The sequence below is a fragment of the Ursus maritimus genome (genome assembly GCF_017311325.1).
Source record: "Ursus maritimus isolate PB19 chromosome X unlocalized genomic scaffold, ASM1731132v1 scaffold_X1, whole genome shotgun sequence".
NCBI classification, from domain to species: domain Eukaryota; kingdom Metazoa; phylum Chordata; class Mammalia; order Carnivora; family Ursidae; genus Ursus; species Ursus maritimus.
Genome location: NW_024423319.1, coordinates 72445166 through 72460385, shown reverse-complemented (window position 1 = coordinate 72460385; position 15220 = coordinate 72445166). Strand labels below are relative to the sequence as shown.

At 40.4% G+C, this 15220-nt stretch overlaps 1 protein-coding gene across 1 annotated transcript in view; it reads right to left on the bottom strand.

The window, feature by feature from the left end:
• KIF4A (kinesin family member 4A) overlaps positions 1-15220 on the bottom strand; it is a 120173-nt gene that overhangs the window by 66727 nt on the left and 38226 nt on the right. Inside the window, exons 9-11 of the mRNA XM_008712263.2 lie at positions 8055-8171; positions 7282-7457; positions 3123-3184 (exon numbers count right to left, since the gene is read on the bottom strand). Coding sequence (XP_008710485.1) covers positions 3123-3184; positions 7282-7457; positions 8055-8171 — 355 coding nt within the window. The remainder of the gene's footprint in view (positions 1-3122; positions 3185-7281; positions 7458-8054; positions 8172-15220) is intronic.

Sequence of the window (15220 nt, the reverse complement as noted above, 5' to 3'; positions counted from 1 at the left end):
CCCCCCCCCAGTCTATTCTTTCAGTTTTCTGCCATTGCTTTTATACCTACATAAATTCTTTACTTTCTCATGTTCACCAATATGGACATAGACCTTTGCCTATGTTTTCCTCTAGTTCTTTTGTGGGTTTTTCTTTTTTCTTTTTCTTTTTTTAAATTTTTTTAAATTTATTTTTTAAAAAAGATTTTATTTATTTGACAGAGAGAGAGACAGCCAGCGAGAGAGGGGACACAAGCAGGGGGAGTGGGAGACGAAGAGGCAGGTTCCCAGGGGAGGAGCCTGATGTGGGGCTCGATCCCAGAACGCTGGGATCACGCCCTGAGCTGAAGGCAGAAGCTTAACAACTGAACCACCCAGGTGCCCCGGGTTTTTCTTTTTTAAAAAAACTGTGTAAAAACATGTAAAACTGGGGCACCTGGGTGGCTAAACGGTTAAGTGTCTGACTCTTGGTTTCAGCTCAGGTCATGATCTCAGAGTTATGACATCGAGCCCAGATTGGGGCTCCATGCTCAGCGGGGAGTCTGCTTGAGATTCCTTCCTTCTCCCTGTGTCCTCCCTCACTGGCGCATGCTCTCTCTCTCTCTCTCAAATAAATAAATGAATCTTTATAAACAACATGTAAAACTTAGCATCTTAACCATTGTTAACTGTACAGTTGTGTAGAATTAAGTCTATTTACATTGTTGTAAAACAGATCTCTGGAACCTTTATCTAGTAAAACTGAAACCCTATAGCCATTGAACAACAACTTCCTTTTTGCCCGTTCCCCCCCAGCCCCAGGTCACCACCATTCTACTTTCTGTTTCTATGAATTTGACTCCTCTAAGTACCTCATGTAAGTGGAATCATACAGTATTTTTTTGTGACTGGCTTATTTCACTTAGCATAATGTCCTCAAGTTTCATTCATGCTGTAACACGTAATAGGAGTTCCTTCTTTTTTAAGGCTGAATAATATTCCACTACACACACACACACACACACACACACACACACACACACACCAAAATCATATTCGCTTTATCCAGTCATCCACTGATGGACATTTGTGTTGCTTCCACTTCCTGGCTATTGAGAATAGTGCTGCTATGAACATGGGTGTGCAGATATTTCTTTAAGAACCTGCTTTCAATTCTTTTGGATATATACCTTGAAGTGGGATTGCTGGATTATGTGGTAGTTCTATTTTTGACTTTTTGAGGAGCCTCCATACTGTTTTCCATAGCAGTTATACCATTTTACAATCCTTCCAGCAGTGTACAAAACTTCTAACTTTTCCACATCCTTGCCAATATTTGTTATTCAGTTTAAAATTTTTAAAGATTTTCTTTTATTTGAGAGAGAGAGTGCATGCGTGCATGAGCAGGGGGAGAGGCAGGGGGAGAAGCAGACTCCCTGCTAAGCAGCGAGCCAGACGTGGGTCTCAATCCCAGGACCCTGAGCAGAAGGCAGACACTTAACCAACTAAGCCATCCTGGCACCCTTCAGTTTTGTTTTTTTTTTATATTAGCCATCTAATGGGTGTATGGTGGCATTTCATTGTGGTTTTGATTTGCATTTCTCTGCTGAGTATTTTTTTTTATAACTCTGACTCTTAGAGCATGATAATATTTCATATACCTTCACATACCCGAAATATAAACAAACAATTAAAACCAACCAAGATGTAGGGGGAACCCTAAAATGGAATATAAACAGTATCTGTGGGAACCAGTATCTTGCCTGGATACTCTAAGCCTAAACACAAAAAGAACTGTACATAAATGCTGTAATCTAGTTCATAACAGTGTTTCTCACAGGGGTATGGACTAGCAATTCTGAAACTACTTTATGTGTATACTGGAACTGAACAAGTAAGTAAACAGACTGCCGATAATGAGAGCTGGTTTCTCACTGTTGGAAAAAGGAGCTATAAATAAGGGAAGGAGGAAGGCTAAAATGAACTCTGTAGTGTTGGACTGGAATCAGAGGTATCAGTATAAAACCATGGCTTTTACTATACATACAGACAGATATAAAAATACAAATCTGAGTGTATGTGTGTATTACAGACATACAGATATTTCCTAGCTCTACCCGCTGAGAGGGCCTCAGTGACACCCCAGTAACAATGAGCACACCTAGCACCCAGAGTGAGTTTCTTTTTTTTTTCTTTTTAAAGATTTTATTCATTTATTTGACAGAGAGAGAGACAGCCAGCGAGAGAGGGAACACAAGCAGGGGGAGTGGGAGAGGAAGAAGCAGGCTCCCATCGGAGGAGCCTGATGTGGGGCTCGATCTCAGAATGCCAGGATCACACCCTGAGCCAAAGGCAGACGCTTAAGGACTGAGCCACCCAGGTGTCCCCCAGAGTGAGTTTCTAAACACTATTTTCCAATTTAAAAAAATCAGGGCTCTTTTGAGATATGGTTGATTCTAGAAGTGGGGCAAGGAAAATACAAGATGGGTGCAGAACATCTGCTGGAAATGCTTAAAAACTAGAGGGCCAGGGAGCCTGGGTGGCTCAGTTAGTTGAGTGGCAGACTTTGGATTTCGGTTTGGGTCATGACCTTGGGGTCCTAGGACTGAGCCACTTGGGGGCTCTGTGCATAGCAGGGAGTCTGCTTAAGGATTCTCTCTCCCACTCCGTCTGCCCCTGCCCCCCCCACCACTCATGCTCTCTCACTCTCTCTCTCTCTAGAATGGATGAACAAATCTTAAAAAAAAAAAAAAGAACAAACTAGAAGGTATATTAAAGAACATAAGAACCACCCTGAAGGAGCTCCTACTGGACAAAGCAGGAACAATTTGAGCAATAAAACAAGTAATGATAGTATTGGATGTTAACCCGTAGAATAAAATAAATACCCATGTGTCTATTAGCATATAAATAAATAATCAAATAAATAAATGGGGGAGAAGAAACAGCTCTTCCTCACAGAATTCCAATGAATAAATTTCTGAGGTCAGAATCCATGTTCTTTCTATCCCATCAGGCTGTTTCAAAGCTAACTAGCAAGTTTGACAAGATCCCTACCTTGATACCAAGTGCTACCAGAAACTTTAGTATATCAGCGGAAAACAACCATCAGGAGAAATGGCCTCTGCTAGAATATACATTTAAAATTAATCTATGATTCTTACTTTATAGATCCAGGCAGGGTACCTCCATGGGCTTGTAGCAACAAGACCTGTAGCTGCTGTACCTGGGAAAAGCAAAGAAAAATAGTCAGCTCATCACTGATCAAAAGCTACTTATCCCTTATGAGCTAAATTACTACAATTAGCCGTAGAGTAATTTGACTTGATACCTATGAAATATAAGGCATATCTTAGGTATTACAGAAAGCATCAGGGTTGATGATTCAACGATAAAAGTCCAAACAGCATTATATGAATGACTAGTACTTAGAAGACGAGTTGTCCCTTTTACCCTGAGCATCTTAATGACTTTTTATTGAGCACCTATTTTTCAAAAACCAAACTCAGCACCGGGCTAGGTAATGTGAGGGGGATACGAGAATAAACTCTCGTGTTTTACTCTTAAGTTTACAATCTGGTTGACAAAGACAAGCCTATGGCTTGAAATAGTAAGAAACAATACAGGAGAGAAGATGCTAATTCATAAAGTTAAGTACTTTAGGGTTCTGAGAAGACGCAAAGTAATGAAATTCCAGAACAGTCAAAAGGAGGTTTCCTGTGGCTGGACGTTAAATCGGAGTGCGCGCACAATGATCCTCTCCCATTCCCTCCTGTGATGAAAGAGGAGCTGTTCTGCCTCCTATGACCAGTCTTGTTGCTTATGCTTTGGATCCCAACTCTTCTTGCCTCCTGATGAATCATACTTTGTTATCCCTTCTCTCTCCCATATCTTCTACTTCTCCCTTTCTACAGGATCCTTTCTATTAAGATTAAAACATGTTCAGGGCACCTAGGTGGCTCAGTTGGTTAAGTGTCTGCCGCGTTGTCCAGGAGGCTTTGATCAGGTCTCTGCTTCTTCTCCAGTCTCCTACTGGAATACTCTTTCCTGGCTCCCTCCACTCTAGTCACAGTGGCATCCCTTCAGTTCTTCAAATGCACTAGATACCTTCCTAAATCAGGACCTTTTCAGACTTGGTAGATGCCTGGCACTGTTCTAAGTGATTTTTGTGTTCATTAGTTCATCTAACCCTCACAAAAACCCTATGAGGCAGGTACAATTATTTCCATTTTATAGATAGGGAAACTGAGGCACAGAGAACTTTGCCAGGGTACACAACCAGTGAGTTAGAAAGCCAGCATTTGAATGTGGGCAGTCTGACTGCAGTGTCAATGCTCTTAACCACAAATGCTTTTTCTTCTCCCAGGAAGCCTCTGCCTTCTTTTCTGCATAGATAATTCCCACTCAATCACTCAGATCTCAACTCCAACATTGCTAGGGAAGCCTCCTCAGCTTCGGTATTTAACAGAAGACCCTGTCCATAATGTCATACTACTCTAATATAGCACACTTTCTCATTCTAGAAAATGGTATGTTGGTATGCTTATGTGTTTGGCATTTGCTTCTCCCACTTAGGCAGTAAGTTCCACGAAGGCAGAAACCACGTCTTCTTTGTTCAACGATGAATCCCAACACAGTACCTGGTACACAGTAGTGTTCAATATATATTTATTGTTGGAATGAATGAACAAATGACTAGGAAGAAGAGCATTCTTGGCAATAAAAATACACATGAAAGAAAATGGAGGGGCAGAACCGAATATGGTATTTTATAATCGAGAAGATACTGTTAACAGGTAAATCACTTGTATCTTCTATAGTGACCCCCTAGGAGGGAGGGAGATAGAGGAAGAGAAGGGAAGGGGAAGCTTTAGACTAACTGAATAGTAGCTCTTATCACCAAGGAGGAAGGCCAGAGACGGAGCAAGCAGTACACAGCTGGGAAGCAGTACACAGTGTGGAAAGAGTACCGTATCCTGGAGGGCAAGGAAACTTGTCCCCTCCCCCGAGCCTGGGTCAATCCAACTACCTCCCTTCTCATCTCCTCTACCTCAGCTACTGAGCAGTTACACAACCAGTTATACTGATACCATCACAAATGCATGTGGCTAGTCTGCTACCTTTTCCGTTGCCATGATTTCAAGCCTCTGTGGTCTCTTCGATCCCTCTACCCTATTATCTGGCTGCTTGCTTTTAGGAGATGACCTTGCCTCCTACTACACTGAGAAGACAAAGGATGTCAGGCTGAAAATCCCTCAATTTCCCTTCTTCTCCCTCTAAATTATTGCCACAGTAATCTTCTTATTCTAGCCTCTTTTTTTCTAGTCTTGGTGGCAGGTATCCCCTCGAGTGTCTAAAGTCAATCTCTCTCTATTTCTGCTCAGGATCTCAACTACTTAGAGATGGTCCCTAAACAACTAGTCCCTATTTCAGTTTCAAGACTCTCCCAACTGGCTCTTTCACTTGTTCAAGTCTCTTCCATATTTTTAAAAACAAACAGACCTGTATCCTTTGGCCCTTGACTATCTAGCTATCGCCTTCTTTCATCTTGCCTTCTCAAAAGAAGAGCCTACCAGCTTCCTCCACTTCCCTATCTAGCATTCACTGACCAGCCCACAACAATATGCTCCTATCATTCCCCTGACCCTCTTCTAACTGAGGTCACCTTGTGATTTAAAACAATGGACATTTTTCAGTCCTTATCTTACTTTACACTTCTTTATAAATTTGTACTTTTGATGGTCCTTAAAACTTTCTTCCCTTGTCTCCCATGATACCACTGCTTTTCTTCCTACCTGTTGGCTCCTTCTTAGTTTCTCTTTTTGTCTTCCCTCTTTTCCCCATTCCTTAAATACTGCTGTTCCCCCAGAGTTCTCTCTTTGGCCTTCTTCTCTTCTTGGTCATTCACTCCTTCAGCAAATACTTAGTGAGTACCTTGAATGTGCCACGCACTCTTTGATCTCATCCACTCTGTAATTTCAGATTCTATCTAAATGCTAATGACTCTCAAATCTGTTCAGACCTCTCTATGTTAAACCCAAATGGCCAGCTGTGTCTGAACAACTGTACTTAGATGTCCCCCAAGCTCTTCAAATTCAAAATGCCCCAAACTGAATCTCATTGTTTCCATTTTCCCACCTGACCTTGTTTTTCCTCCTGTATTCCCTGACTCAGTGATTGGTACTACCATTTAATCAGTTGTCCAAGCAAGAAACACAAAAACAACCTTGATTCTCCCTGCCTACCCTTCCACATCAAATTTGTTACCAAGCAAGCTCTATACATTCTACCTCCTTGGCTTTTTTTTTCTTTCTAATTTGTACCCTTCTCTTTATTTCTATGGCTACCGTCTTTAGTTCAGGCCATAGTTCTCACCTGAGTTATTATAATAGCCTACAGTAGATCTGTGGGAGATAGGTTCCAAGACCCCCAGTGGTTGCTTGAAATGGTGGCTAGTACTGAACTCTCTCTCTCTCTTTCTCTATATATATACACTATGCTTTTTCCTATACATACATATCTATGATAAAGTTTAATTTAGGAATTAGGCAAGTAAGAGATTGATAATAATAACTAATAATAAAATAGACCAATTACAGTAATATACTATAATAACAGTTATGTGACTGTGATTCCCCCCCTCTCAAAATATCTTATTGAGATACTGTCCTTACCCTTTTTCTTGTAATGATATGAGATGATAAAATATCTATGTGATGAGTGTCTATCTAGGTGAGATGCATGACATAGGCATTGTGATGTAGTGTTAGGCTACTATTAATTTTCTGACAATCCGTGAGAAGGAGAATCGTCTGTATCCAAAACATGGTTGACCATGGGTAACTGGAACTGTGGTAAGTGAAACCATGGATAAGGGGGTATACTAGTGTAATTTATTTTCTTCTAGTCATACCCACTTCTAATCCACTTTCTCTACACTTGCTAGAGTGATCTCCCTAAAATACACATTTCACCATGTCACCCACTTACTTAAAATCTTTCAATGGCTCCCCACAGCTTTCAGGTTGAATTCTGAATCCCCTACTAGGTCATATAAGGACTTTCAGGAGCTGATTCTTGCCCACCTCTCTTGCCTCTTCTCTCACTGCTTACTTCTTTATCAGTGAATTCACCAATGCCACCCTCAAACCTTACATAGGATGATAAACATGTCAATAGGAATTACTTTAAGATTTGCCCAAACTAACAGAATGCTTAGCTATCATCTTAAACCTCTGGTAGAGGAGAAGCTGAGAAACCGAAGCTCCATCATTCCACTCACAGACTTATAATTTTTCCCATCAAATTTTAAGGCCCTTGTACCTGTTGCTTCAGATGATTAAGTTCAGCTGTCTGGGGATCAATATTAACAACAGGTTTGTTCTTGATTTTTCTTGCTCTGTCAGCATAGCGAAGGGTATTTAATGTTTCTTCTAGATTGGAGTCAGCAGGACTCACACAGGCTATCATAAGAGTATGGCTATTACCTCCTAGAGAATCTGAAAAAGAACAACAAGAGGAAATAAAATCAAAGAAGCAGGATGCAAGCGAAGCTGTCCATTTGGGTTGGTGGCTTCAAACTCAGAGCTCTAAGAAAAAAATTCTTAAGAATCCGCAAATTTCCTATGTGTCGACATAAAAATACTAAGATTTTTGATGTGTAAATGATATAGTTTAGAATCCTATTCCATGTGTCCCCATTCTTAAGATTGTGATTTCAGCAGTTGACCAGTTTGAAACAATGGGGCCTGACCCAAGTAAGTTAGTAGCCACTATTGGAATTAAACATTCTTAGGATGCCCCCTCTAGGTAGGTTTTAATTCTTCAGGGAATTCTGCTTAACAGGCACTAATAAACAGTAATTGAGTTCATTTTCAGGGACAGAGGACTAAGCACAGTTGTCATTCTATAGATTTCTTGGCTCTCAAAGCCATATCTTAGAAGCCTGCTTGCCAACAGGTCTCTTTCAAAGCTCTTTATCAATTAGACAGCTCTGTATGTGATAGTCCAAAAATCTGTTTACCTGTCCCATCTTCACCTTCTCAGCACTATTATTCTGAATTACTCTCTTATTTTTAGAAACACTTTGGGCTTACCTTGAAGCAGTCGAGTCAACTTGGAATCTCTGTAGGGCACAAAGCCACCCTTTTTGTCATCTCCAAGAGCACTGATTACATTTCCCAAGCACAGGAGGCCTCGGTTAATATTAATACCTAATAGTGGGAAACAAAATTTAAATTGCTTGGTAGAGCATCGAACATATACCTGCGTAAAATAAGAACCCCACAGAAATATTAAATCATCCATCTTAAGGAAACTTCTTGATCCTGTTCACTTTTCTGAGGACAAAGGTCTAAATGCTGGATATACACGCTGAATTTGCTGGCACTTCTTGCCCTTTCCCACGGAAACACAGTAGACACACAGATAACTATCACCATGACAACATTTGTATATTTACTTTTTATATCCATTATCACATTTAATTCTTAAATTAATGCCGAGAAATTAGACCAACAGCTATTTTTTATTGTCATCTTGCTAAATTATTTTTACTATCATTCTCACCTTACAGATAAGGAAACCAGCGCAGAGGTTCACTGACTTGTCTAAGGTCAAACAGCTGGTGAGTGGTAGGCCTGACATTCCATTTCAGTATTTCAGTTAAGTCCTATGCTCTTTCTATGACACCACATAGGAATACATTTTCTCTTGTTGCTTTAAAAAGGGTGAAGATTCTTTTCCATTTCTTTAATTCCAAGGTTTGCTTTTTAAATTCTGTAATAATCTCTGAGGTCCTTCTAAAGACCCTGATTTTCCCATGATTGTGTTTATTGTGTAAAGGCTATAATATAGTATAGTGGTTAAGTGCATGGGCTTTGGTGTCAGATAGACCTAGGTTCTAATCCCGGCTCTACCACTGACTATCTATATGATTTGGGTAAAGTTCCGCTCTAAAATGAGGCAAATCGATCTACCTCATTGGGTTGTAGTGGGGAATTAAATAAGATACTCATACAAAGTTAAATGCTAAAGAAATGGGATCATTTTTGTTAGTGCTACTCCACCTTTTACTTACTCAGCCATACTTTGGACTCCCCTATAACCAGAAACGATCATATCTACAAGATCCTGAGCTCCAGAATTCCTGACTGTATCCTACAATCCTTTCATTTCTTTCACGAATCCTGTTCTTCATCCTTATTGTAACCACCAATTTACTGACACTTTAAAAAAAAATACTTTGACAGAGAGAGAGAGTGCGCGCACAAGCAGGGGGAAAGGCAAGCAGGGGGAAAGGGAGAAGCAGGCCTCCTGCTGAGCAGGGGGCCTGATGCAGGGCTCGATCCCAGGACCCCAGGATCATGACCTAGCTGAAGGCAGACGCTTAACCGACTGAGCCGCCCAGGCGCACCCTGACACTTTCTAATACTCCCAGTACATCATTCTCTCCTGGGCCTTAAACTGGATCCTTTGATCAGTCATTTCAGTTAGGCTTTCCGAAGCACTCACTAGACCCATGACCTCCTGCCTCCCCATCATGTTAATTCCCAGTCACATGTAAACCAACTCTGTGTGTGTGTGTAAGTTTCTGTAGGCTGCAATGCTGAAGAAAGTCACATAACCAAGTGGACTAGATCTATTCATTATAAAACATTGCTATCTGACTTTAGCTGAACCTTTGGTCAACTGACAATCTTTCTTCCTCATCCCTACTTCAGTACGGCAGCTATTCTAAACATTCATCATTTCAAGACTGTAAATCTCCTTTCACTCTGTTAGTGGATGGTTTCAACAAATACACTGTGGAGATCGAAGTTATCCACATACGAAGGTTTTCCCTCTCCTCACCTCAGAGTCTTTTCTTTGCTGTTATTGATTCTTTCATCCCCCTCCTTGTTTCAGAGGAGTAAATAACAACCTTTATTTCCTCTTCAGCCTCTGCTGGTTTGTTTCTGTTCCCTCCATTTTCTCTGGGACCCTGGATCCTTTGATCTTCTCCCCCTCTCCTAGATCTTTAACTTATTTTCCCTTCATGAATTCCTTTTCAGTCTATATACATGCTCAAATCTCCCCAATCTAAAACAAAAACAATACCCTCAAGCAACCATTCCTTTCTTTTCTCTTTATTGCTAACTGACAGGGATGCCATTTTCAGGGCTTTTCACCCTATCCAGAATGTGAAGGAGAGTGTGCTAAGATTTACCAAGGCTGCTCGCCAATATCTGCACTAATTCTTGTATTAGTTCATTCTTTTTTTTCCCCCCTTTGAGCCAAACAGAACACTGCCATCTTATTGGCTCATATCCCATCTGGGATGTAAAGGAGAGCCGGGGAGGTTTTTCAAACCTGCTGAGCAAAACTTCCATCTACAGTTTCATGCAAGACAACAACAACAAAATCTAGATGAACCCTGAGAAGAATCTATGGCAACTAGGATCTAAGCAAGAATCATACACTTGGGTATAAAGAGGCTGTTTTTTTCTTCTTCAAATGAGAACTGGGGCTTTGGAATAGAAAGGAGCAAGGGAAATGAATCTCTAGAAAGAAACCATCACAAAACAGGATTTGCTTTTCTGTTGTTAAGAGATTTAAAAACGATGAATTCTTGACATGGATAGGGTACGCATCATAAACACTGGGAAGCACATGTTTGCAGAGATTTAAATTTCTGATAGAGGATGGCAATGGAGAAAAATGTCCAGAGATAACATTATAATATCAGAAGTTATTCTCTCTAAGACTGAGAACAGATCAAACAAGGAGAAGATCAAGAATACTCCTTGACATTTCTGGGTATTTATTTACTATGGCAACAAATAAATAATAGAGATTTTAACTTAAAAGCGAAACATAACTTGTATCATGGAGGCATGTTGCAACAGGTTTCGGAACTTGAATAGATGTAACAAGGGAGAAAAAGCAGGTAGGGGAGAAATGAAGCGGCTCCATATGCAGCAGCTCTCAAATGGGGATAATTTTGCTTCTGAAGGGACATTCAGCAATATCGGGAGACATTTCGGTTGTCACAATTTATGGGTGGCAGTGAGTGCTACTGGCATCTCGTGGGTAGAGGACAAGGATGCCACTAAACATCCTACAAGGCACTGGACAGCCCCCCAAATTCTTTGATCTAAAATGTTAATACTCCCACAGCTGAGAAACTCTGCTCTATAGGTGAAGAAAATACCTGCGAGTCTAAGGCAGGTAGCTGAGTAAAATAGGGTAAAACATAGAAGTATTATCATAGTATGGATATGGTCCACCTAGTTAGAGAGAAAGGGAAAGATCTGTTACTGCAACAGCTCATAAAACTTATAGGAGTAAACACTGAGAAGGGACAGAGTGAAAGAGAATTTGATTAGGAGACAGAATCTAGTTCAAACTCTGCCCCTACCACCTACCAATATGCGTGACCTTGGACAAGCCACTGAAACTTTCCTTTATTCATAAAATAGGTGTCATACATACCTTACCTCATGGGACTATGATAAAAATCAAATGTGATCTACAAAGTGCTACCTACACATAAGCTTTTATTAATGGGGGGGGCAACTCGGGTAATTTGGATATCTACTAAGCTATGGGAGGCTGAAAGCAGAGCACCTGACAAATTCCTAATCTACTCTGATGACAATTTCTTCACTCAAAAGATGCTGTGAGTGAGTAAGGAAATGGCTGCTTTGGCCTTCAAGCTGACACACACGAAAGAACTGATTATTTAAGTAAAATGATGGGAATCTGTTGGGGACCAAGGGGTATGGTTAAACACCAGTATGCTAGCTGTTTAGAAAACAGATGTCCAAAATTCAGGAAAAAGGCAGCTAACTTTCTGGGAACAAGACGTCTAAAGGGGAAAAAGGACAGAAGGCTTTCCAAACACAAAATTGTAATTATCTAGCCACAAATTATTCCAATAAAAAAAATCGATGTAGCTTCATAGAAATCAACATGGCAAAGAAACTCAGATACAAAAAGAATACAGAGCATTATAGGAAGTTCTGTTCAAACACAGGAGATTGATTACCAGCATTTCTCTCCTCTCTGTCCTAAAACACCACTAAAAGGAATTTTAAAAGTACTTCACCCACCAGATCACGGAACATAGGATAGAAATACCAGTAGACAGGAGGTTTCAACATGTTTTTAGAGTACAGGTAGAGAAGCAGTAACTGATTTAGCAAGATAGAAGCCTCAATCTAAAGAGCCTGCAGGGGGGCAATAATGATGATAGTGATAATAACAGCTAAGTTTATATAGTGTTTCCTATAAGCCAGATAATATTCTAGGTACTTTACACATATGAACTCATTTAATTCTCACAACAGTCCTATAAAGTATGATTATCCTTATATTGACATATATGAGTTGAGGCACAAAGAGGCTAGGGAAGTTGCCCAAGGTCACACAGCTAATAAGTGGCAGAGTCAGGATTCAAATATAGGCAGTCTGGCTCCAAAGTCCATGGTCCTAATCTCTACGCTCTATGGAAATGAGCTGACTTGGTCACTCAGCGGCAGCACCAGGTACACCGGAAAGAGGACAGACCTGAGGCTGAAAAAAGGGGATTGGTAGAAAATGTGTATAAAGAACTCTGGCATGCGCCAGTCTCTGCCCCAGAGCATGCAACTACTGTGCTCCCCATTCTCAATCATTCCCAGTCTACTTAATGGGATTGTTTTTCTAATACCCACCCATTAAATGTTGATATTCTCTTGAAACTGTCTTGAGCTCTTTTCTCCCTATCTATACTCTCCCTAGGTTATTTTATACAGCCTAGAGTTTCAATAAAAACTATAATGAATGAGTCGCTAATCTGCATCTCCCAACAAGACCTCTTTCCTGTTGCCCAAAGCTCTATTTTGGCTGCCTACCGGATAACCTCCAGTGGGCTGTGCCCACAAGGCACTGCATGGAATACCGAACAAAACAGAACTCATCTTTCAGTGCCAATCTATTTCACTTCCAGCACTGTCCTTTTTCATTTCCTCGCTGTCTAACCAGTCACGCAACCTGAGACTCTTCCTCTTCTCACACATCTGAGTCCTTTTCATCAAATACTTAGTGAATAGGTACAATATTCTAGGCACTGTGCTAGTTATTAGAGATACAAAGATGACTAAGTCACAATCCCCACTCTCGAGGAGTTCATAATCTAAAGGGAGAGAGGGACACAAACAAAAATAATTGCAAATATATAACATTAAAGGAAGAGATATATATAGTAAAAATGGGTTCTCATAAGAGGGAGTGGTAAACTTTCCCTGGGAAGGTAAGGGAAGGCTTCAGAAAAGAATTAAAAATTTGAGCTGAATTGCAAAGGATGACTGGAACAGTGCCAATGGAGGAGGGAAGGGTAGGAAAGAAGAATGTGAAGGCATTCCAGACAGAGGAAGTAGCGTATGTCAAGGCACATTTGTGAGGAACTATGGGTAGCTCAATATTAATACAATGCGAGGTACAAGATGGCGAGTGACAAATACGGAGGTCAGAGGACAGCTAGGGAGAGATCGTAAGTCCATGACAGATAAGATCAGTCTCAGGTGTATGTATTTATCCCGTAGGTCAGTGTTTTTCAAATGGCGTTCCTCAGAACCTTAGGGATACTTTAGGGAACCGCAGAGAAGCTTCAGAGTTTCTGCAACTATAATTTGGGTTTTGTTTTTCAAGCTTTTTTAAAATTGTGGTAAAATATGCATAATATAAAAGTTACCATTTTAACCACTTTTAAGTGTACATGCAGTTCAGTGGTATTAAGTACATTCACACTGTTGTGCAACCATTACCACTACTTACAAATATTTTAACTATTTTAAAAACTGCCTTTAAATAGCTCACTCCAATGTGCTATATTTCAAATCTCAACATACTGGAGTCTACCAACATATTATCTTGTGTGGCGAGGTTAGTTAAGTTTTCTGCAGTCTTTGAAAATACCTCTAACATTTTTGCATACGTTTGACTTTTTTTTTGCAAATGTGTATTTTCAGGTTGCGGCCTTGCATAGACTCTTTCCTGGTCACATGCCCGCGCATGGAAAATTGTGCAAGTTTTCATACCACTACACACGAGTTTGTACTGAAACACCAGACAGAGGCAGTTCCTGAATTCACACACTCCTCACTGCGTCATAGTCAGCTGCGTAGTACCAAATGGATGTTTGCCATCTACATGTCCACTGGTGGATGAATGAATACACAGATTTCGGTGTGCACGCGCAAGCACATGTGCACGCACACACAACGGGATATTATCGAGCCACAAAAAAGAAGGAAATCCTGCCTTCTGCGACATGGATGAACCTTGGGAACATTATGCTAAGTGAAGTAAGTCAGATGAAGAAAGACAAATACTGTAGGTTCTCACTTATAAATAGAGTCTAAAAAAGCTGAACACACAGAAAGAGAGTAGAATGGTGGGTGCCAGAGGCTGAGGGGTGGGAGAAATGGGCAGATGTTGGTCAAAGAATATAAATGTCCTTGGGGCGCCTGGGTGGCTCAGTCGTTAAGCGTCTGCCTTAAGCGTCTGCCTTCGGCTCAGGGTGTGATCCCGGCGTTCTGGGATCCAGCCCCGCATTGGGATCCTCCGCTGGGAGCCTGCTTCTTCCTCTCCCACTCCCCCTGCTTGTGTTCCCTCTCTCGCTGGCTGTCTCTCTCTCTGTCATATGAATAAATAAAATCTTTAAAAAAAAAAGAATATAAACTTCCAGCTATTAGATGAATAAGTTCTGGGGATCTCATGTAAAGCATGGTGACTATAATTAACAGTACTGTATTCTATACTTGATAGTTCTTAAATATTATCACCACACACACACACACACACACACACACAGTAATTATGTGAAGGAATAGAGGTATTAACTAACCTTATTGTGGTAATCATTTCACAATAATATATGCGCATCAAATCATCACATTGTATACCTTAAACTTACATATGTTATATGTCAATAATATCTCAATAAAGCTGGGAAAAAAGATTAAATGAGATATTGCATATGAAGAACTTAGCCAATGGCACTCAAAAAAAAGTTCCAGGGTTTCTTGTAAACTTTGCAAGTACCCTGTTAGGCATTTATAGTTATTACATAACATAAACCAGGAAAGATACTGCTAGCGATACAACTTTGGATTTAAATGTCCTATCATTTGAAACTCCTGGATCAGTTTAGTAATTGAAGAGAATCCCGAGGTTGTAAAGTGGGCTGTTAAAACGTGTTTATAATTCATAACTACATATTAGTAGGAATCAGGATTTT